The 25,742-nt window shown below is 37.3% G+C and overlaps 1 protein-coding gene across 4 annotated transcripts in view; it reads right to left on the reverse strand.

Annotated features, from left to right (window-relative positions):
* RAG1 (recombination activating 1) overlaps positions 1-25,742 on the reverse strand; it is an 83,604-nt gene that overhangs the window by 46,346 nt on the left and 11,516 nt on the right. Inside the window, exon 2 of one of the 4 annotated variants that reach the window (XM_063640976.1) lies at positions 18,606-18,703. The exons of the other annotated variants lie outside the window; for them this stretch is intronic. Coding sequence (XP_063497046.1) covers positions 18,606-18,639 — 34 coding nt within the window. The 5' untranslated portion in view covers positions 18,640-18,703. The remainder of the gene's footprint in view (positions 1-18,605; positions 18,704-25,742) is intronic. 4 annotated transcript variants of the gene reach the window in all.

A 25,742-nucleotide genomic window follows, 5' to 3' on the forward strand; every position in this document is an offset into this window, starting at 1 on the left:
TGCTCTTATTCTTCCAAATAATAACCTATTGAATAGAGCAAGAACAATTTCAATGTGAGTTTATTTGCCTTTGCATTTGGAAGGAAAGCTAGCATTGCCTTTCCCATATGTGGTAGATTCGGGCTTTACACCTGAGCAGGAGCTGCAGCTAGCATTTGGGACTGCAGCTGGCCCCTGGACGGCACCCTGAATGGTGACAGGAGAAATAGGCAGCATACTGTTCTTTAACACTACTAGCTCTACATAGAATTCTCCTCTTTCAAGGATCAATAATAGAACAAAATCAATGTGATACCTATGAAGAAATTCTACAGTACAAGGAAAAACATTTTTAATGACCAAATACTTTGGTAGAAAAGGCTTTTTCTAAAACAGAAGAAAAATTGCAACATTTTTACTTTTGTTCCTATAAGGACTTGCCTCCATTGAACAAGTAAGGGCCTTGGTAAGATCAGCCAAAAAGAAAGTACAATGAAACCAACACCCAAGCAGAAGGGGTAAAATAAATTTATGCTTTAAAAGACAATTTTACAGCTTTCTAATGGAGAAGACAAACTGGAGGAACAATCTAGGATCGCATAAGAAATGAATAAAGAGATGAAAATAATCACGGAAAAAATGGAGACAGATACTATAGGATAAGTGAAATGGTGAAAAGACATCCAAGAAATGGTGGGTGTTCCCCCAAAAATAACTGAATCAAATCAAATGAAATGGAATGCAATCATTATTCAAGATGTAATTAAAGTCAGTTTTCCAGAGCTAAAACAAAGCTTTAGCTTTTCAGGGCTTATCACCATACTCTCATAAAGATAATGAACAGAGATCTCCTCAAGGCATAAGCTATTAAAATTTTAAAATTTAAAGAATAACTAGGGATCTTGAAATAATCTTTTTCAAAGAAAAATACTTTTGAAGCACATAGATAAGGAAGTATGATAATATAAAATGACTTTTTCTATGCTATTTGATATTTTATTTGATTTCTTCTGTTTAAGCTTTACTGAGGTATAACTGATAGATTAAAAATATATAAATTGATATACAGATTGATGCACAAAAATGTATACATTTGATGAGTTTTGACATGTATATACACCCATGATACCATCACCACAATCAAGACCTAGATATGTTTATCGACTCCGAAAATTTTCTTATGTTCTTTTACATTTTGTTTTGTTTTGCTTTTGTGTGAAGAACACTTCACATGAGGCCTAAACATATTTATTTAAACATATTTTAAAGTACACAATACCATATTGTTAACTATAGATACTAGATTGTACAACAGATCTCTAGAACTTACTCACATAACTGAGGCTCAACAGGTATAAAGATTTTTTATTTCTACTAAAGTTAGGAAAATGATTTCTGCCTCTGAATTGTTTTATTGTTGTTGTTGTTGTTTGTTTTGTATTTAAAATAAATATATTGGCCGGGCACGGTGGCTCACTCCTGTAATCCCAGCACTTTGGGAGGCCAAGGTGGGTGGATCACAAGGTCAGGAGATCGAGAGCATCCTGGCTAACACGGTGAAACCCCGTCTCTACTAAAAATACAAAAAATTAGCCGGGTGTGGTGGTGGGGGCCTGTAGTCCCAGCTACTCGGGAGGCTGAGGCAGGAGAATGGGGTGAACCTGGGAGGCGGAGCTTGCAGTGAGCTGAGATTGCACCACTGCACTCCAGCCTGGGTGACAGAGCGAGACTCCGTCTCAAAAAATAAATAAATAAATAAATAAATAAATAAATAAATAAATAAATAAATTTACTTTATATATGTAGTATAAATATAAATTTTTTATTTACTTTATAAAATATAAATATTTCATTTACTTTATATATCCTCCTCCTTTCACCTACCTATGCTATTTTTCTTCTTAATTTGTCTTTTTAAAAAACTTTGAAATATATTACACATACAAAATGTTTTTATGCACCATATGATGAATGTTTATAAAGCAAATACCCATAGAACTACCACACAAATCAAGAAATAGTATCTTACCAGCACCTTAGATGCTCCTTTTTACTCACATCTTAGAGTAAATGCTTCTTGGTTTTATTTTAGACTTTTAATACCTAGAAATACCTCCCTAAGAGCAAGATTTTTGAAGTTTGTGTAAATAAAAGAGCAATAAGTGTTTTTTTCTGGCTTCTTTCATTCAACATGATGTTTAAGATTCAGCCCATTTGTTGTGTACAGGTCTATTTTACTCGGTTTCATTGCCATATTCTATTGTATAATATATCAAAATTTACTTAAGCATTTTACAGTGGGTAGCCATTTGAATTGTTTCCAGTTTTAACTAATAGTACTTCATTTCATTAGGTTTTTTGTAAGTTGTTTACAATTGGATTTGATGTTTTAATCCTATCCTTCCCTTGTAATAGGTGACTTCCATCCATTTGTATTTATTATTACAAATGATTCACTTGTTTCTATTTTTTATTACTTTAGCTTCCCTAAGAAGTGAAAGATTCACCTAGTTAACTCTGTAGGAGAGAAAGAGAAATTGATAGATATCCACCTGGTCTAGCAGATCTGAAAGAGATGAATGCCTGATAAGGACCAGAAATTAAATTATACATAATCCACAATGATGAGATAACAATAATTATCTTTCATGGGTTAGTGACATAGCATTGAAATATTTAAAACAAAAAAAAGACTATAAATGGACAGAAATTCACTTGTGATAAGAAAACACACTACTATATAATAAATTATATGTATCTATTTTATTTATTTATTTATTTATTTATTTGAGAGGAAGTCTTACTCTATTGCCCAGGCTAGAGTACAGTGGCTCTATCCTGGCTCACTGCAACCTCTGCCTCCCAGGTCCAGGTGAATTCTTCTGCCTCAGCCTCCCGAGTAGCTGGGATTACAGGCACAGGCCACCATGCCTGGCTAATTTTTGAATTTTTAGCAAAGACAAGGTTTCACCACGTTGGCCAGGCTGGTCTCGAACTCCTGAGCTCAGGTGATTTGCCCACCTCAGCCGCCCAAAGTGCTGGGATTATCACATCTGGCCTATATGTGTGTATATATTTAAACAATGCATATTTTATAATTAATGTGTTGAACTTGAAATAGATATATCTCAGATTTTACATCCTATTTTTAAAAAATGCTGACAACTTCTTTCAGGAATCCATGGAATTGTTGAACTTGAAATAGATATATTTCAGACTTTACATCCTATTTTTAAAAAATGTGAACAACTTCTTTCAGGAATCCATGGAATATTTACAAAAATTGATCACATGATAGACCTTGATGCGTTCCAAAATGACACAGAATCCATGGAATTGTTGAACTTGAAATAGACATATTTCAGACTTTATACCCTATTTTTTAAAAATGCCAACAACTTCTTTCAGGAACCCATGGAATATTTACAAAAATTGTAAAAATATTTACAAAAATTGATCACATGATAGACCTTGATGTATTCCAAAATGACACAATTTTATGGAAGAGTCCTCCAGTCAAAATGTAATATAATGTAGTCAAAGGTAAAGAGAAAATTCTGATGATCTGAATGTTTTAAAACATAACCCTAAATGGCTATTAGGTCAAAGAAAGAAGTAAAATTACAATTTTAGTCCATTTACAGGGCAACACTACCACATGTTAGAACTAGTAGGATACCCCAAAAGCCTTACTAAAATGTACATTGATAGACCTAAATGTATAAGTTTTTAAAATATAAATGAAATAGGCATGCAACTGAAAATTTTTAAAGGCTTAAAAATTAAATAAATTTTAAAAAGGAAAGAAAAATGAAAGGAGAAAATAAATGTGGTAGACACATTGATTGCAAAACAGTCACAATTCTTCACCCTTCCCTACATCTTTTGCAATGTAACTTTGCATGTCCTCTCAACAAGAAGTAGAATCTATTTCCCCACTCCTTGATTCTAGACTGGCCTTCTGACATGCTTTGGTCAACAAAATGTGGCAGAAGTGAGGATTGCCATGGCAGTGGAAAATATTCATTATGGCAAATTGTACATCCTAAAGTGACACATGTGACTTCTGCTCGTGTTTCACTGGGAAAACAAGTCATGTGACCACACCTAACTCCAAGGGGGCAGGACAGTACAGCCTTCCCATGGTCAGAAGGAAAACTAGAAACATTTGGTGAGCAAAACAGTGTTTATTATTGTATGAAATAATCTTTGTTTGTTTCTTGTTGCTTTTTTTTTCTCTTTCTCCACTAGAGCATACTTTTCGTGAAAGCAAGGATCTTGCCTGTTCCTGCTGTATCATACAAAATTATTTGGTAACGAATCTGAAAATTTTATTAATGTAGAAAAATTTCTAAGACTATACTTTGAATTGCTTATAATTTAAATTGCTTAAGAAGTAGCCTATCTGAAGAGAGCAATTATGGAATAATTATAAATATGAAATAGATATAAATATTTTAAAATTACCTCCAAAAAGTCTTCAGGGATCAATTTTTTTTTTAACCAATGAGTTTTTCAAAATTCTAAGAAAAAACTAATTATAATGATACATTAATTTGATTTAGGTTATTTAAAGAGCTAAAAATACCTTCAGGAATCAAGTGTAAACCTTTACCAAAACCTGAAAAAAGTAATATTACTTAAAGTGGAAATTTTACCTGGATGGTTGGATGGATATTAGGACATCTGTTAGTAACTAATAAATAATTAAATATAATTAATATGATACAGATGATCACCATAATCAAAAGTGAAGGCTGCTTATCTCAATATCAATAATAATGATTACTATCGCAAATCAAACATCAGCCAGAATACTACTTAACAAGGAAAGAATAGAGGCATCCCCATTTAAAAACAGAGGGAGATAAGGGAAACAAAACACATTCACCATTATTCAACATTGTCTAAACATTTAGCTGAGATCATGACATGAAACAGAACTAAAAAATACTCCATGAAAAGGAAGAGACAAAATTACCATTCTTCTTCCATATGGTTGCCTATTTAGACATTTTATAAATAAACTGAAAAGTCTTTGAATTCGTAAAAGTTTAGTAAAGCGCATATAAAATTAATGCCCCTGAATGTTAAGTAGGTGCACTGTGCACTGCTTACCAATATGCCTCACGCACACACCCGTTACATGAATTGGGTTTATTACTTACAGATGGGCAACAAGGGCAACATAAGCTGAGGATTCATTGTAAGCTGATCTCAACAAGGCTCAGGAAAGTTGCCCAGGGCAAATGGAATCTTATTTACGAGTACCCAACTAGCACAGCAGCTGAGGGACCCCAGAAAGTAGCACCCGCTCCTCGGGTTTTATACCATGGGGTCACATCACATGCTGGGCCTACGTGTTGAAAGACATCCTGTTTCTATGGGGAACCAGAACAGAACGGAGGTTGTTCTGGCTAGTTCCCTCCTATCTCAGGATGTTGCATTCCTAGCACATTCTGCAGCTATTCTTGAGAACTACAAGTGAAAAAAAGGGATCAACTGAGCTGGTCCAACTTCCCAGAAAACTTCTGCAACTATAATAGCTTCTTGCATATGCAACAGAATATATACAGCAGTTTTCCCCTATACATTTATACCTATGTTAAAGTTTATACCTTAGGCATAGTAAGAGATTAACAATAAACTAATAATAAAATAGAACTATAACAATGTACTGTAATAAAAGTTATGTAAATGTGCTGTCTGTCTCTCTCTGTCTCTCTCAAAATATCTTATTGTACTGTACCTACTTTTCTTCTTCTTGAGATCTTTTAAACTCATAACACAGATGGCTGACTAAGTGACTAAAGGGCAGGCAGCATATACAGCAGCAAATAAGCTGAGCAAAGGGACCAGGTAAGATTTCATCACACTTCTCAGAACAGTGTGCAATTTAAAATTTATAAATTACTTATTTCTGGAATTTTCTATTTAATATTTTTGGGCCACGGTTAATCATAGATAAATGAAACCACAGAAAGCAAAACCACAGATAAGGTGGATTTCAGTACTAGAGACAAATTTCTGGAAAGCATCTGTCATAGATGAAGTTATTAAAATTATGCTATTGAATGAAATAGAAAAGTGTTTATAATATATTGCTAGATGGAAAAAGTATATCATATACTAATGTGGTACCATTTTTGTAAAATATAAATATAGATATTTAAAAATGATCAACATAAAATTAACACAGATAATACTTCCCACAAAACACACAAAAATATTCCAGACAGACTGGAATGACAGATTTAAAATATTAACACATATAATATTAACACATATAATATTAACACATAGTATCTCTAGTTTAGAATATTAAACAGAACTTTCAGTTTTTTCTCCATATCTTTCCTTTTTTTTCCAATATTTCTAGTGATTTTCTATTCAAAATAATATATTTAAAGGAAATTCAAAAGGAGATATATTTGGGGAGTATATCTCATTAATAAATGCAATAAAAACATGAAATATCTAGAAATAATCTTAAAAAGAAATATATATAACTGCCCTAGAAATCACATTACTTTCCTGAGAGATAAATGGAGAATTAAGAAAATGAAAAGGTATTTTGTGGATAAAAATATATAAGCATTCCTCAATCTAAAACTCAAGATCATGCTAAATGGAAAAAAAACATTACAAGCATTCCATTAAAGTCAGAAGGAAGAAGCAAGACTTCCATTTGCATTGCAATGAAGTATATAATATTTTGAAAGTTTCTAGTTCACGTCATTTGATACAAAAAAAGGTTATTGAATGGCTACAGGAAGTTCTTTAAACAGAAAGGAAATGGCAAAGTATCTTGGACCATCAGAAAAAAAACATGGTAACTAAAATATCAGTAAATACAGTAGACTTCCCTTCTCCTCTTGCATTTTCTAAATTATGTTTGATGGCGAAAGCATCACCAAAATTATGTTTGATGGTGAAATGTAAAGGAGGTACGTTTTCTACATTGCGCTCAAATTAGTAAAATGATACCAGTAGACTGTATAGACTGTTTATATAAATCATATATATACATATATATAATGTAATGCCTAGAACAAAAACGTTAAAAATCTATACAAAAAGACATACCACTATAAAAAATCAAAATGGAATTCTAACAAATGTTTAAGCAATTCACAGAAAAAAGAAAACAGAGAAATGAAAAACAGAGATAAAACAACTAATAAAATAGTAGACTTAAGCCATAACATACCAATAATTACATTAAGAAAATGGCCTTAATATACCAATTACAAGACAGAGATTGACAGAGTGGATTAAAAAACATTCAACTATATGTTGTCCATATGAAACCCACTTCAAATATAATAATAAGGACGGGTTGAAAGTAAAATAATGGGAAATTTTTCATGTAAACCTTAACCAAAAGAAAGCAAGAGTAGGTAGCTATATTAATAGCACATAAAATAGATGCAAAGTAAAGAAAATTACCAAACGCAAAGAGGGATCTTAAATAATGCAAAAAAACCCCTTAATCTATCAAGAAGATGTAACAATTCTAAATGTGTATGCACCAAACAATGTGTTGAAAAATACGTGAAACAGAAACTGAAAAAACTGAAAGGAGAAATAGACAAATCCACAGTTATGGTTGGAGACTTTAACACCCTTCTCTGAGTAGTTGATATAACACCTAGACAGAAAATTGGCAAGGATATAAGAACTCAAAAACACCATCAACAAGCAGGAGCTAATCAACATTTACAGAGCACTCCATCCAACAACAGCAGAATACACATTCTTTTAAAATATATCAAGAAAAAACATAAAGAAACAACAAATTTCAAAGAATCAAAGCATATCAAGTGCATTCTCTGACTAAAATGAAGTTAAACTAGAAATCAATAATAAAAAGTTAGAAAAAAATATCCAAACACTTTGAAAGTAAACAACATACTCCTAAGTAACCAGTGGGTCAAAGAAGAAACCTCAAAGAAATTTTAAAAATACGTTAGACTGAATGAAAATCAGAATACAACTTATAATTCATAGGACACAACTAAAGCAGTGATGAGGGAAATCTGTAGCTCTAAATGCATCTATTAGAAGAGAGAAAAAGTCTCAAATCAAAAATTTAAGCTCTTCAAGAACCTACTAGAAGAGAAAAATAAAGTCAAAGCAAGCAGAAGGAAATAAGTAATAAAAAGAGGAGCAGAAATCAATGAAATTGAAAAGGCATACCTATATAGAAAATCAATAAAACAAAGACTCGTTATTTGAAAATGTCAATAAAATGAACACAATTTGCAAAACATCTTGCAAGATGAATAAAGGAAAAACAGAAGTAATAAGTTACCAATGTCAGGAATGAAACAGGGATATCAGTATAGACTCTGCAGATTTAAAAAGCAAAATAAGGGAATAACAACAAACAACTCTACATATATAAATTTAACAATTAAGATGAAAATGGACTAATTCCTCAAAAAACATAAACAGCCACCATTAACCCAAAATGAAATAAATAACTTAAGTAGTTGCATAGTTATTAAGGGAACTGAATTTGCAATTTTAAAGAACTTTAAGAAAGGTAATCTCCAGAACTAATGGCTTCACTGAAGAATTCAACCAAACAGTTAAGAAGGAATCGACATCAATTGTACACAATCTTTTCCAGAAAATAAGAGAAAAAAAACCCTTCCCAATTCATTCTGTAAAGCCAATATTAACCTTATACCAAAATGAAATGAAGATATTACATAAAGAAAATTCTAGATCAATATCCTTCCTGAATACAGATAAAAATTCTTAAATATACAATCATGTCATCTGCAAACAGTGACAATTTGACTTCCTCTTTTCCTAATTGAATGCCCTTTATTTCTTTCTCTTGCCTGATTGCCATGGTCAGAACTTCCAATACTATGTTGAATAGGAGTGGTGAGAGAGGGCATCCTTGTCTTGTGCCGGTTTTCAAAGGGAATGCTTCCAGTTTTTGCCCATTCAGTATGCTATTGGCTGTGGGTTTGTCATAAGTAGCTCTTATTATTTTGAGATACATTCCATCAATACCTAGTTTATTGAGAGGTTTTAGCGTGAAGTGCTGTTGAATTTTGTTGAAGACCTTTTCTGCACATATTGAGATAATCATGTGGTTTTTGTCGTTGGTTCTGTTTATGTGAGAGATTATGTTTATTGATTTGCATATGTTGAACCAGCCTTGCATCCCAGGGATGAAGCTGACTTGATCATGGTGGATAAAGCTTTTTGATGTGCTGCTGGATTTGGTTTGCCAGTATTTTATTGAGGATTTTCGCATCGATGTTCTTCTGTTCTTCAGGAATATTGGCCTAAAATTTTCTTTTTTTATTGTGTCTCTGCCAGGTTTTGGTATCAGGATGATGCTGGCCTCATAAAACGAGTTATGGAGGATTCTCTCTTTTTCTATTGATTAGAATAGTTTCAGAAGGAATGGTACCAGCTCCTCTATGTACCTCTGATAGAATTTGGCTGTGAATCTGTCCAGTCCTGGACTTTTTTTAGTTGATAGGATATTAATTATTGCCCCAATTTCAGAACCTGTTATTGGTCTATACAGAGATTCAACTTCTCCTGGTTTAATCTTGGGAGGGTATATGTCTGGGAATTTATCCATTTCTTCTAGATTTTCTAGTTTACTTGCACAGAGGTGGTTATAGTATTCTCTGATGGTAGTTTGTATTTCTGTGGGATCGGTGGTGATATCCCCTTTATCATTTTTTATTGTGTCTATTTGATTCTTCTCTCTTTTCTTCTTTATTAGTCTTGCTAGTGGTCTATTTTGTTGATCTTTTCAACAAAACAGCTCCTGGATTCATTGATTTTTTTGAAAGATTTTTTATGTCTCTATCTCCTTGAGTTCTGCTCTGATCTTAGTTATTTCTTGTCTTCTGCTAGCTTTTGAATTGCTTTGCTCTTGCTTCTCTAGTTCTTTTAATTGTGATTATGTTAGGGTGTCGATTTTAGATCATTCCTGCTTTCTCTAGTGGCCACTTAATGCTATAAATTTCCCTCTACACACTTCTTTAAACATATCCCAGAGATTCTGGTATGTTGTGTCTTTGTTCTCATTGGTTTCAAAGAACATCTTTATCTCTGCCTTCATTTTGTTATGTACCCAGTAGTCATTCAGGAGCAGGTTGTTCAGTTTCCATGTAGTTGAGGGGTTTTGAGTGAGTTTCTTAATCCTGAGTTCTAATTTGATCGCATTGTCGTCTGAGAGACAGTTTGTTATGATTTCTTTTCTTTTACATTTGCTGAGGATTGTTTTACTTATAAACATGTGGTCAATTTTAGAATAAGTGTGATGTGGTGCTGAGAAGAATGTATATTCTGTTGATTTGGGGTGGAGAGTTCTGTAGATGTCTATGAGGTCCACTTGGTCCAGAGCTGAGTTCAAGTCCTGAATATCGTTGTTAATTTTTTGTCTCATTGATCTGTCTAATATGGACAGTGGGGTATTAAAGTCTCCCACTATTATTGTGTGAGAGTCTAAGTCTCTTTGTAGATGACATGATTGTATATTTAAAAAACCCCATTGTCTCAGTCCAAAATCCCCTTAAGCTGATAAGCAACTTCAGCAAAGTCTCAGGATACAAAATCAATGTGCAAAAATTACAAGCATCCCTATACAACAATAACAGACAAACAGAGAGACAAATCATGAGTGAACTCCCATTCACAATTGCTACAAAGAGAATAAAATACCTAGGAATCAAACTTACAAAGGATGTGAAGGACCTCTTTAAGGAGAACTTGAAGGAAATAAAAGAGGACACAAACAAATGGAAAAACATTCCATGCTCATGGATAGGAAGAATCAATATCATGAAAATGGCCATACTGCCCAAAGTAATTTATAGATTTAACGCTATCCCCACCAACCTACCACTGACTTTCTTCACAGAATTGGAAAAAACTACTTTAAAGTTCATATGAAACCAAAAAAGAGCCCGCATAGCCAATAGAATCCTCAGCAAAAAGAACAAAGCTGGAGGCATCATGCTACCTGACTTCAAACTATACTACAAGGATACAGTAACCAAAACAGCATGGTACTGGTACCAAAACAGAATTATAGACCAATGGAACAGAACAGAAGCCTCAGAAATAACACCACATATCTACAACAATCTGATCTTTGACAAACCTGACAAAAACAAGCAATGGGGAAGGGATTCCCTATTTAATAAATAGTGCTGTGAAAACTGGCTAGCCATATGCAGAAAGCTGAAACTGGATCACTTCCTTACACCTTATACAAAAATTAACCCAAGATGGATTAAAGACTTAAATATAAGGCCTAAAACATAAAAACCCTAGAAGAAAACCTAGGCAATATCATTCAGGAAATAGGCATGGGCAAAGACTTCATGAGTAAAACACCAAAAGCAATGGTAACAAAAGCCAAAATTAACAAATGGGATCTAATTAAACTAAAGAGATTCTGCACACCAAAAGAAACTATCATTGGAGTGAACAGGCAACCTACAGAATGGGAGAAAATGTTTGCAATCTATCCATCTGACAAAGGGCTAATACCCAGAATCTACAAAGACCTTAAACAAATTTACAAGAAAAAAAACAAACAACCCCATCAAAAAGTGGGCAAAGGATATGAACAGACACTTCTCAAAGGAAGATATTTATGCAGCCAACAGACATATGAAAAAATGCTCATCATCACTGGTCATTAGAGAAATGCAAATCAAAACCACAATGAGATACCACCTCACACCAGTTAGAATGGCGATCATTAAAAAGTCAGGAAACAACAGATGCTGGAGAGGATGTGGAGAAATAGGAACATTTTTACACTGTTGGTGGGACTGTAAACTAGTTCAACCATTGTGGAAGACAGTGTAGCAATTCCTCAGGGATCTAGAACTAGAAATACCATTTGACCCAGCCATCCCATTACTGAGTATATACCCAAAGGATTATAAATCATGCTACTATGAAGACACATGCACACGTATGTTTATTATGGCACTATTCACAATAGTGAAGACTTGTAACCAATCCAAATGTCCATCAGTGATAGACTGGATAAAGAAAATGTGGCACATATACCATGGAATACTATGCAGCCATAAAAAAGGATGAGTTCATGTTCTTTGCAGGGACATGGATGAAGCTGGAAACCATCATTCTCAGCAAACTATCACAAGGACAGAAAACCAAACACCACATGTTCTCACTCATAATTGGCAGTTGGATAATGAGAACACATGGACACAGGGAGGGGAACATCACACACTGGGGCCTATCAGGGGGTGGGGGGAGGGGTGAGGGATAGCATTAGGAGAATACCTAATGTAATTGACGAGTTGAAGGGTGCAGCAAACCAACATGGCACATGTATACCTATGTAACAAACCTGCACGTTGTGCACATGTACCCCAGAACTTAAAAAAAATTCTTAACTAAATACTTGCAAACAGAATTGAACAATATATGAAAAGAATTTTGCAACATTTATCTCAATGATTCAAGACTAGTTCAATATTCAAAACCCAGTTAATGTAATCGACCATTCTAACAACTCTGACAAGAAAAGTCACGATTACAGTGTTCTTATATAACATAGTTCTAGAAGTTCTAGCCAGTACAATAGGCAAGAAAAGGAAATGAAAAGCATACAAAACACAAAGAAATGAAACCATTTCTATTTGCAGATGACATGATTGTCTATGTAGACCATCTCATAGTATTCACAAAAAAAACCCTCCTAAAATTTAAAAAGTGAGTTTAGCAAAGCAACATAAGATAACCACTAAAAATATAAATTGTATTTCAATATACTAGCAATGAAAATGTGCACACTGGAAAATGATTCATTTATTTTTGTAATATCATTTAAATTGCTCAAAAAAAGCTTAGCTATAAATCTAACAAAACATGTACAAAATATGTAAAGGACTTGCATTCTGAAAACAACAAAATGATGATGAAAGAAGTCATAGAAGATCTAAATAAATTGAGACATACCATGTTCATTGACTGAAATATTCATATATAGTAAAAGTATGAATTCTCCCACAAATTAATACACAAATCTAACACAATTCTTTTTTTTTTTTTTTTTTTTGAGACAGAGTCTCGCTCTGTCACCCAGGCTGGAGTGCAGTGGCGCAATCTCGGCTCACTGCAAGCTCCGCCTCCTGGGTTCACGCCATTCTCCTGCCTCAGCCTCTCCTAGTAGCTGGGACTACAGGCGCCCGCCACCACGCCCGGCTAATTTTTTGTATTTTTTAGTAGAGACGGGGTTTCACCGTGGTCTCGATCTCCTGACCTCGTGATCCGCCTGCCTCGGCCTCCCAAAGTGCTGGGATTACAAGCATGAGCCACCGTGCCTGGCAAATCTAACACAATTCTTATCAAAATACCAGCAAGAATTTTTTAAGATTGACAATATTATTCTAAAATTTATATGGAAGGTAAATGAACTAAAAGAGCTTAGGAAATTTTAAAAATCTAAAGTAGGAAGAATTTATCTACTTGACTTCAAGACTTATTATATAGCTACAGTAATCACAACTTTGTAGCATTGGTGTAGGGATAGACATAAAAATCAATGAAAAAAATTGAGAAACCAGAAATAGACCCACATAAGTACACCCAATTTTTTTTTGACAATGGTGCAAAAACAATTCAATAGAGAAAAAATCGCCTTTTAAACAAATGGTACTAGAGCAATTGGATATCACAAAGAAAAGAAGGAAAAAGAGACAGAAAGAGGGGAAGGGATGTAGGGAGAAAGGAAAGAAAGGGAAAAAAGAACAAGGAAGGAAAGAGAGGGAAGGAAGGAAGAAAAGAAAGAAGGAAGGAAGAAAAATACTTGACCTAAGTCTCATCTCTTAATACAAAAACTCAAAATGAATCACAGTAAAAAAGACTAACAATCCAATTAGAAAATGAGTAAATGATATGAAAAGACACTTTTGCCAAATAGAATATACGGATGGCAAATAAGTACATGAAAACATGTTACACATTTTTAGCCATTAGGAAAATGCAAATTAAAACTACATTGAGGCCAGGTGCGGTGGGTCATGCCTGTAATCCTCAGCACTTTGGAAGGCCGAGGTGGGTGGATCACTTGAATCCAAGAGTTTGAGGCCAACTCTGGCAACATAGTGAGACCCCTGTCTCTACAAAAATTACAAAAAATAGCCAGATGTGGTGGTGTGTGCATGTATTCCCAGCTGCTTGGGAGGCTTAGGTGGAAGGATCACCTGAGCCAGGGAAGGTGGAGCCTGCAGTGTGCACTGATTGCATCACTGCATTCCAGCCTGGGCAAGAGAGTGAGACCTTGTCTGAAAAAAAAAAAAAAAAAGAACAGCACACACCACATTGAGAAATAACTAAATATTTATCAGGATGCCTAAAATAAAGCTAAATCACTTATATATTGCTGGTGGGAATGTACCTTGGTAAAGACACTCTAAATAACTACTTTGCCATTTCTTTTCTTTTCTTTTCTTTTTTTTATTATACTTTAAGTTCTAGGGTACATGTGCACAACATGCAGGTTTGTTACGTTACATATGTATACATGTGCCATGTTGGTGTGCTGCACCCATTAACTCGTCATTTACATTAGGTATATTTCCTAATGCTATCCCTCCCCCCTCCTCCAAAGCTAAAATGCAATTACCATGACTCAGTAATTACACTCCTGGATTTAACCCAGACAAATGAAAATTTATGTTCACACAGAAACCTGCCACAGGGACGTTCATAGTTAACCCTAGTCTAAAAATCTACACACTATATTATTCTATTCATATAAAATTCTTGAAATGATAAAAGTACAGAAATAGAGGACAGATTAGCAGTTTGGGGGGTTTAAAGGTGGATAGAGGAGGAGAGAGTGGTTGTGGTATAAAAGGGCAACATGATGGATGGATCTTGGTGATAGCAGAAATATTCTATATCTTGACTGTATGAGTGTCAAGATATTGTCATATTAGCCTACAGTTTTGCAGAGTGTTACTGTTGGAAGAAACTGAGTAAAGTGTAAATGGATTTTCTTATATCTTATAATTGCATGTAAATTTACAATGATCTCAAAATTGAAAGTGTAATTTTTTAAAAAAAATTATGAAATGGCCAGCAAATGCAACTGTGAACTTGGACTGGATCCTGGATGGAAGCTCAAGCCAAACATCCATCTCTAACAGATATTTGAAGTACATTTGGAGAAATTTAAATATGGGTGTGTATTAGATAATGTTTATTATGTAAGTTAAGTTTTCAAGTATGATAATTATATTATAGTTATGTAGAAAACTCTCCTTGTTCTTAGTTGTATTAGTCCATTTCACACTGCTGATAAAGACATAGCCAAGATTGGACAATTTATGAAAGAAGGAGGTTTATTGGACTTACAGTTCCACATGGCTAGGGAGGCCTCACGATCATGGTAGAAAGCAAGGAGGAGCAAGTCACGTCTTACGTGGATTGCAGCAGGCAAAGAGAGAGCTTGTGCAGGGAAACTCCCATTTTTAAAACCATCAGATCTTATGAGACCCATTCACTATTACAAGAACAGCACAACAAAGATCCACCCCTATGATTCAATCATCTCCCACCAGGTCCTTCCCATAACACATGGGAATTATGGGAGCTACAAGATGAGGTTTGGGTGAGGACACAGAGCCAAATCATATCATTCCACCCTTGGCCTCTCCCAAATATCATATCTTCACATTTCAAAACGAATCACGCCTTCCCAATAGTCCCCCTAAGTCTCATCTCATTTCAGTATTAACTCAAAAGTCCACAGTCCAAAGTCTCATCTGAGACAAGGCAAGTCCCTTCACCTATCAGCCTATAAAATCAAAAGCAAGTTAGTTACTTCCGAGGTACAATGGGGGTACAGGCATTGGGTAAACACACCTGTTCCAAATGGGAGAAATTGGCCAAAACAAAAGAGCTAAAGGGCTCACGCAAATCCAAAATCCAGCAGGGCAGTTAAATCTTAAAGCTCCAAAATGATCTCCTTTGTCTCCATGTCTCAAATCCAGGTCACACTGATGCAAGAGGTGGGTACCCATGGTCTTAGGCAGCTCTGCCCCTGTGGCTTTGCAGGGTACAGCCCCTCCCAGCTGCTTTCACAGGCTGGTGTTGAATGTCTGCAGCTTTTCCAGGCAAACAGTGCAAGCTGTCAGTAGATCTACCATTCTGGGGTCTGGAGGACAGTGGCCCTCTTCTCACAGCTCCACTAGGCAGAGCCCCAGTAGGAACTGTATCTGGGGGCTCTGACCCTACATTGCCTTTCCACACTTCCCTAGCAGAAGTTCTCCGTGAGGGCCCCACCCCTGCAGCAAAATTCTGCCTGGGCCTCCAGGCATTTCCATACATCTTTCTGAAATCTAGGCAGAGGTTCCCCAACCTCAATTCTTGACTTCTGTGCACTCACAGGCTCAACACCACATGGAAGTTGCCAAGGCTTGGGGCTTGCACCCTCTGAAGCCACAGCCCGAGCCATACCTTGGACCCTTTTAGTCATGGCTGGAGCAGCTGAGACACAGGGCACCAAGTCCCAAGACAGCACACAGCACAGGAGCCCTGGGCCGGGCCCACAAAACCACTTTTTCCTCTTAGGCCTCTGGGCCTGTGATGGGAGGGGCTGCCGTGAAGGCCTCTGACATACCCTGGAGATATTTTTTCCATTGTGTTGGGGATTAACATTCGGCTCTTCATTACTTATGCAAATTTCTGCAGCTGGCTTAAATTCTCCTCAGAAAATGTGATTTTTTTTTTCTATTTCATTGTCAGGCAGCAAATTTTCCAAACTTTTATGCTCTGCTTCCCTTATAAAACTGAATTCCTTTAACAGCACCCAAGTCACCTCTTGAATGCCTTGCTGCTTAGAAATTTCTGCCACCAGATACCCTAAATCATCTCTCTCAAGTTCAAAGTTCTACAAATCTCTAGGGCAGAGGCAAAATGCATCCAGTTTCTTTGCTAAAACATAACAAAAGTCACCTTTTCTCCAGTTCCCAATAAGCTCCTCATCTCCATCTGATACCACCTCAGCCTGGATTACATTATCCGTATCATTATCAGCATTTTGGTCAAAGCCATTGAACAATTGTCTAGGAAGTTCCAAACTTTCCCACATTCTCCTGTCTTCTTCTGAGCCCTCCAAGCTTTTCCAACCTCTACTTGTTATCCAGTTCCAAAGTCGCTTCCCCGTTTTCAGATATCTTTTCAGCAGCACCCACTCTGCTGGTACCAATTTACTGTATTAGTCCATTTTCACACTGCTGATAAAGGCATACCCAAGACTGAGCAATTTACAAAAGAAGGAGGTTTATTGGACTCACAGCTCCACATAGCTGGGGAGGCCTCACAATCATGGTAGATGGAAGGCACATCTCACACGGCAGCAGACAAGAGAAGACAGTTTGGGCAGGGAGACTCCCATTTTTAAAATCATCAGATCTAGTGAGACTCAATTACTATCATGAGAACAGCACGGGAAAGACTTGCCCCCATGACTCAATCATCTTTCACCGGGTTCCTCCCACAACACATGGAAATTGTGGGAGCTGAAAGATGAGATTTGGGCCAGGCACAGTGGTTCAAGCCTGTAATCCCAGCACTTTGGGAGGCTGAGGAGGACAGATCATGTGAGGTCAGGAGTTCGAGACCAGCCTGACCAACATGGAGAAACCCCGTCTCTACCCAAAATGCAAAATTAGCTGGGCGTGGTGGCGCGCGCCTGTAGTCCCAGCTACTCAGGAGGCTGAGGCAGGGGAATCACTTGAACCCGGGAGGCGGAGGTTGCAGTGAGCCAAGATCATACCATGGCACTCTAGCCTGGGCAAAAAGAGCAAAACTCCAACTCAAAAAAAAAAAAAAAAAAGATGAGATTTGGGTGGGGACACAGAGCCAAACCATACCATTAGTATAATGAAATATTTAACGATAACATGTAACAATGCCTGCCCCTTACTCTCAAACCATTGGGAAATTATAAACTGGAGAAAGGGAAGTGGGAGGAAAGAAGGAAAGGAAAGCAGCCTCCATAACCAATAGCTATAAACTTTGTCCCACATTTTAAGAATTAAGATCTCAACTAACAAAGTAATCTTTAATGTCTCACTGGCCTGGACAAACACAGCAATTCCTTTTTACAACACTAATGTTTTATTTTCTTAGATAACGTCTGTAACCCTTTTATATATCTGATATGTTTTACTGGATAGATACTGTAACCTTTTTCAAATACATGTTATCACTACATTTGAATAGCCTTTTTCAGCCAGGCACCACGGCTCATGCCTGTAATCCCAGCACTTTGGGAGGTCGAGGCGGGTGGAACACCTGAGGTCAGGAGTTTGAGACCAGCCTGGCCAACATGGGGAAACCCCGTCTCTTCCAAAAATACAAAAATACAAAAAATTAGCTGGGCATGGTGACACACGCCTGTAGTCCCAGCTACTCGGGAGGCTGAGACAGGAGAATCGCTTGAACCCAGGAGATGGAGGTTGCAGTGAGCCGAGATCACACCACTGCACTCCAGCCTGGGCAACGGATCAAGACTTTGTCTAAAAAAAATAATAATAAATTAAAAAATAAATAGCCTTTTTCCAGTTTGTGAACATATGACTCACATTTCCCTCTTGGCTGAATGTCCTTGGGTCTCATCTTCCCCACTGCAATGTCAGCAAGAAAACAAGGTGATTCTTTGAAGTGGCTTTAGATTGCACTCCTGTCAAAAGAAAGCTTGTGATGTTTATGAATTTAGGAACTGTGGGATAGTGGTCCTCGAGCCCTGGCGGGTAAGCTCTTCCTTCCTTTCCCAATGTAGTTCTTATATAAACAGCAAGACTATGTTTTAAATTTTTAAATTGGTAATCGATTTAAATTTAAATTCCAATCACGGTGGCTATTTCAGAAAGTAGAGCTGAGTTTCAAAATGGTAAGGAGGAGTTTTTACTTTTTATTTTATAATCTTCTGTAACATGACTATTTTCTCTTGTCTGTGAATTTGAATTTCTTTTTAAAGTTGTGGGCGTGGGTTGGTGGGAGGGCGTGGAGGGGCTATGTTCATTTGGTTTTAAAGACAATACTCAATCTTAGAATCCTGGAGAGAATAAATAGGATGATACCAAGAGCCAGAAGGAACACAAATTGATACCTTTCTGGGAAGTCATTTGTAACAGGAGTCATAAATATTCACAGCCTTTGGCCTACCAATTTCCCTTGAAGGAATCCTTCTTAAAGTAATCATTTAAAATGCTGACAAAAGATTCATGCAAAAAAAGTTCACTGTCATAAATGCAAAGGTAGAAGAAATAACCTAATGTTCAACCTTAGAGGAATAGTTAATTTGTTATAAGTGCAGTTGTATAGATAGGAAACTGTACATTCTTTAATATTATCCTGAAACATTTGATCACAAATAAAAATGCTTGATGTATTTGAAGTAAATATGAGTGACTTTAAGAGCAATGCAACTAAAGTTGTTGAATTCCAGTTTCCAACTGTGTTCCAATTTCTAATATTTTATTTCCTCTCTGGAATATGATTTTTGGCACTTCCCTACCTTAGTTTTGAGGGATTTCCCATCAGAAAACACACCTGTCTGGTCATGGCTAAAATTATTTGTTGCCAATTGATTTCTAATGTTGACCCTTTATATCCCTAACTTACTGACGCAGAAAACAACAAAAAAATTTAAATGGTCCTTAATAAATGCCATAAGAAAAAATTACCACCATTATCACCCTCAAATAACCATTTTAGAAATCTTCCAATGGGCATATATCAAATCTTCAATGGACATTATTTATTTTACATAATTGATATCCCCTACAGAATCTCCTTCAGGAAAGTAGTAGCATTAGCTCATTCAGAACACGAACATTACTTGGTTATAAGAAAGCGAACACTCTCATGTTGTTTGTTAAAGCAATGTTCTACTTAGTAAATCCACAAAGAAATCTGTTTTGTTCCGGCAGGAATTGGGATGAAAGTGACTTTTTGGTGGATGCATTCTGCAAGTTCAATTTGAAATCGAAAGTCATTTTCTTCTTAATAATCACAAGATATTAACAGCCACACCATATGAGAGAGGCAAATGTGGGTAAAGACTGCAGGAGTCTGGAATATGTGTCCTACTATATGCGAACGGAAACGAAAAGGTATAATTGCATTAACAAAACACACTCAAACACACACACACACTTATACAAACCTTCCATTTCCTTTTCTAGTAAAGCCATTTGTAATTTACCTAATTTTGTCATTCTAATAAACCTCGTTGTAGGCTGACTCTACTCTAAAAAAATTGTATATTCCCCCCACCCCAAAACATTTGCATTTAGTTGTTTGGAACAAAATACACTTTCTTCTATAGAAACAATGTTATAAATTGGGGTTAGTTTTCCAGTCAGCCTCACAAGAGACAATTTGGTTCATACTGTATCTAAAATGTTTGCAATGAAAATATGCAATTATTGAAAATAATACTGTTGCATAAAGGACATTATTTCAACTACATTGTGGACAATTCAAGAAAACTAATCGTGATTTAGTGTCCTTTTTGGGAAATCATATCACACATTTGAATCAGGAACACTGGAAACAAGTATCCTGTTTTTCCCACCAAGTTCAAACCTCAGTTTGGGACACTTCTCCTGTTCTGCCTCAGATTCTCTGCTTCTGCTGCTGCCGCGAGAGCCTCCACACCTAGCAACCATCAGCAACATACAAAAACCAGGCTTTTAAATTCAGGCACTTCCTAAACGATAAACCTCCAATTGTTTCAAAATACAGATAAACCAAAAGCTTAAATATATGTTTTTGGGCCGGGCACAGTGGTTCACACCTGTAATTCCAGCAGTAAGTAGCAAAGTCAAACAAAGGCACATGCTCCAACATAGATAAATATTTATCAGGTGAACATGTTAAGCAATGATATTGAAAGGACATGTAGGCATCCTTTTGCTTCATTTCAGGTTTCAGGTGATTTTAGTAATTTTTAAAAATGTGTCCAGAAGGGAAGGTACAAAGAGAATTCATAAGGTATTACTTACTTCGGTGAATTAATCTGACCTTTAGCTCAGTTCAAAAACTGATTTTGCCGGCTGGGCGCGGTGGCTCACGCCTGTAATCCCAGCACTTTGGAAGGCCGAGGCGGGTGGATCACGAGGTCAGGAGATCGAGACCATCCTGGCTAACACGGTGAAACTCCGTCTCTACTAAAAATACAAAAAATTCTCCGGGCGTGGTGGCGGGCGCCTGTAGTCCCAGTTACTCCGGAGGCTGAGGCAGGAGAATGACGTCAGCCCAGGAGGCGGAGCTTGCAGCGAGCGGAGATCGCAACACTGCACTCCAGCCTGGGCGACAGAGCGAGACTCCGTCTCAAAAAAAAAAAAAAAACGCAACACTGATTTTTACCACACCATGTGCCTGGGCACTAACTCGGCTCACAAGAAACATATAGGCAAATCAGACAAAAGCAATTCATTTGCATTAAAACTATAATTCACAAGTAGATCAGATACTTACATCCTCCGGCTGGTACATTTTTTCCCTCAAGGAAAGCAGTTAATTGGGTGAATTTATCATCTCAACATTGCTTGATGAACAGTGGCAAAATTAAGAACAAAACTGGCTCCAGTGCAGTGGATATGTGCCCACCTTCCCATTTCTTCAAAATTAAGAAAAAAAATAGACTCATTCCTTTATCCAAGAGCAGGAAAAATGAGTGTGGCCACAAAAAAGCCTAGGTTTTTTATTGGGATTTGGGGAAGACAATGGAGAAGGAGGGCACATATTTGTACTCCTTGCTAGTAGATAGGCTTTACCAAGGAAAACTCATTGTCTTGGAAATTTTGGAGAACTTTTGTAGATTTCAATGTGATTTCTTAAACTAAACTTCTGCCTCCTGGTGGCTCAGACTCTGCTTCTAGCCTGGACAGTGGACAACCAAAGGTGCATCTCCAAAGCCTGCCATTACTGTGCGCAGTCTCCCCAGGAGCCTCCCTGCAAACATCCACATGTCCACATCCCTTCCCTTCCCTCTTTGTCACCCCCTCCCACTGCCCTGCCCCTCCACTTTTCAACACCTCCTCCCTCCCCTGCTCTGAGCACTTTCCCTCATGTTGATGGAGTACGGTAGTGGGGAGGATGGAGAAGAGGGTGGAATGATGGGGGCTGCCAAGAAACTTAGGACACTTGGAGTGTATTTTAAGGCCAGAATCTTGTATTCAGAAATAACCCTTCATGTGCTCCTTTGGCTTCATTAACTGCTGTTAGCAATTGTAAAATCATTTAACAACTCAAAGATTATGACATCAGGCCATCTCCAAAATGTCTGCCTTCGAAAATGGGCAACCAGGGGGAGATTTTGATCCAAGGCACCTCGTCTTCCAAACAGCTGCCACACTAGATCTCTGACCTTGCCTAGGTCCCATCATATCGAATTCCTCTTTCCCCTTTTAATTAACTCATTCTTTCTTGGTCTATACTTTCATAAAAGGTTAGCGTATCTACATTCTTATTCTTGCTTCTGGCACAAGAAAGATTCTGACTCTCAGGTGTTTTTGTCCAGATTGCATGTATCAGGTTGCATTTCTTCTCTGAACACATAGTCTCCCCAGGTTGTGTCACCTCCTTAAAACTAGCTGGGCACAGACACCTTCTGGAAAGTTTTGTGTCCCCTCAGGAGTATGCCCACTCTGATCTGAAGCCTGCTGCTTTAGTTCCTTCTCCCTGCCTCAACCACACTGACTTTAAGGCTCTGGATTATAAATTCAGCTCATTTCAGCTTTAGGGCCTTTGCAATAGGTGTTCCCTCTGCGTGGACCACTCTGCTTAAAGATCTTTGCATGCAGAAACCATCACTCAGGTTTTTAGTTTAAATCTCTCCTTCACAGATGAGTGGTGAGTGAGGGAACGAAGCTGCATCTGTTATTTACGGCCGCTCCCCATCCTCACATTACTGCCTGAGCTCCACCTCCTGCCAGATCAGCTGTGGCATTAGATTCTCACAAGAGCACAAACCCTTTTGTGAACTGCACATGTGAGGGATCTAGGTTGCACACTCCTTATGATAATTTAATGCCTGATGATCTGTCACTGTCTCTCATCACCCCCATATGGGACTGTCTAGTTGCAGGAAAACAAGCTCAGAAATCCCACTGATTCTACATTATGGTGGGTTATATAATTATTTCATTATATAGTACAATGTAATGATAATAGAAATAAAGTGCACAATAAATGTAATGCACTTGAATCAACCCAAAACCATCTCCCTGCCCTACTCTGCTCTGTAGAAAAACTGCCTTGCATAAATCCAGTCCCTGGTTCCAAAATGTTTGGGGACTGCTGTACTGCTGTATCTCCTGGGCTAAGAAGAGTACCTAACACATTCTATTAATTATCTATTTCTGTGTACCAAATTACCCAAACTTTAGAGCTTAACACAACATATATCACAGTTTTTGTAGGTTCCAGCTTAGGGTCTCTCGTGAGATTGCAGTCAAGATGTCATCTGATGGCTTGACTGTGGCTGGAAGATCCACTTCCAGGATGACTCACTCACAAGGCTTTGGCAGAAAGCCTCAGCAATCATCTGGCTATTGGCAAGAGGGCTCAGTTGCTCAGCAGTCTTTCTAAAGGGCTACTTGGGTGTCCTCAGGACAGGGCAGGGGTTTTCCCTCATAGCAAATAAGAGAGAGCAAGACCGAAGCTGCAATGTCTTCTACAGCCCAGTCTAGGGAGGCACATTCTGTCATTTCCACAATATCCTGTTTGATATGGTTTGGCTGTGTCCCCACCCAAATCTCATCTTGAATTGTAGCTCCCCTAATTTCCACGTGTTGTGGGAGGGACCCAGTGGGAGATAATTGAATCACGGGGGCAGTTTCCCCCATACTGTTCTTGTAGTAGTGAATAAGTCTGACAAGATCTGATGGTTTTATAAAGGGAAACCCCCTTCACTTAGATCTCATTCTCTCTCTTGTCTGCTGCCATGTAAGACATGCCTTTTGCCTTCCATCATGATTGTGAGGCTTCCCCAGTCATGTGGAACTGTGAGTCCATTAAACCTCTTTTACTTTATAAATTACCCAGTCTCAGGTATGTCTTTATCAGCTGTGTGAGAACAGACTAATATACTGTTACATGAGGCAGCCCTATGTATTGTGGAAGCAAACTACACATGGGCATAAATACCATCTTCAAGGCAGGCTGCCACACATACTTATAATGTTTCTTCAATAAGTGTATTTTGAGTTAATAAATTGTGTCATAATTTTATAATCCAACTTGTAGAGAGCCATCTTATTTCCAAATATTTGGGGAAGTTTTACCTTCCCAGCTCTACTTTCAGCTGTGTAAAAGTATATCCTATTTCATTTTTCAAATAGGATGTGAGAAACAGCAACCCAGGAATGATATTGTCTTAGTTCAATTTGTGCTGCTATAACAGCATAAACACTGACTGGGTAATTTATAATGAACAGAAATTTACTGGCTTAGTTCTGGAGGCTGGGAAGTCCAAACTCAAGGGGCTGATATCTTGCAAGAGCCTTCTTGCTGTGTCATCCTATGGTGGAAGGGCAAAGAGAAGGCAAGAGAGAAAGAAAGAGATGGAGAGAAAGATGGGGCCAGACCAAACTTGTCCCTTTATAAGGAACCTACTCCCAGAATAACGAATTCACTCACATGATAATGGCATTGATCCATTCATGAAGAGTGTCCTTCCATGACCCAAATACCTCTCATTAGGTCCCACCTCCCAAAACCACCACATTGGGGATCGAGTTTCCAACTCATGAAATTTAGGGGACGCATTGAAACTATAGAAGATATGGAGACTATATTTTTATTCATATTTGATTTACTTATAAGGACAACTGGACAAAATATTTTAAATTATTAGGTTGGTACAAAAGTAATTGGCATTTTTTCCATTAAAAGTAAAGGCAGAAACCACAATTATATTTGCACCAATCTAATAGCAGCTTTTCAGGAAACCTGATCATTGTGGTTGCTACTTATAGGTAACTTTACTAATAGGAATATTCAAATCTTTCCATCTGCGTAGGACTTCCTAGTTTGCAAGGTATCTTTCCATATGACCTCATTTGAACTCATAACAGCTCTGAAAAGAAGACAGGATAGATTTCATTACAACTCTATAGATAAGGACATCTGACCAGGTCCCAATTTCAATGAGAGGCAGAAACAGGAGTAGAACTTTGGCTTTCTTATTTCTAGTATCAGGAAAGAATTCAAGAAAGAACTGTGCATAAAGTAGGCTTAGCTATGCAGCAGAAAAGACAATCCCAATATCTCAATGGCTTAGAATAACAGGCATTTGTTTCTTGCTCTCGTAAGCCCAACGCAGGTGGGTTGACTTTCCAAGACAACTGCCCTTCATACATCAACCGAGTTATACATCTCTTCCCTCTTGTAGCTGCCCTTTGCTCCTTGGTTGCACACAGGGAAAAGAGTCTTGCAATGAAAATAAAACGCTTTGACCTAGGAATGATATGCATCCTTCTTGTCATAGCTCACAGGCCAGAACTAGTCACGTGGCCCTGCCTGAGTGCAAAGGGAAATGGTATTTGTAAGTTTCCTGTGTGCCCAAGGCATGGACGAGCACTAAAACTCTCTCCTATATTGAATAAATTGGATTTGAAGAAGTAGGAAAAAGCCCCTTGAGGGCACTTATGAAAACGATGTAAAGAAACATACACAGAATACCTCATCTTTTTGAAAACCTGGTGCTG

The sequence above is a fragment of the Symphalangus syndactylus genome, chromosome 6 (genome assembly GCF_028878055.3).
Source record: "Symphalangus syndactylus isolate Jambi chromosome 6, NHGRI_mSymSyn1-v2.1_pri, whole genome shotgun sequence".
Taxonomy (NCBI): Eukaryota; Metazoa; Chordata; class Mammalia; order Primates; family Hylobatidae; genus Symphalangus; species Symphalangus syndactylus.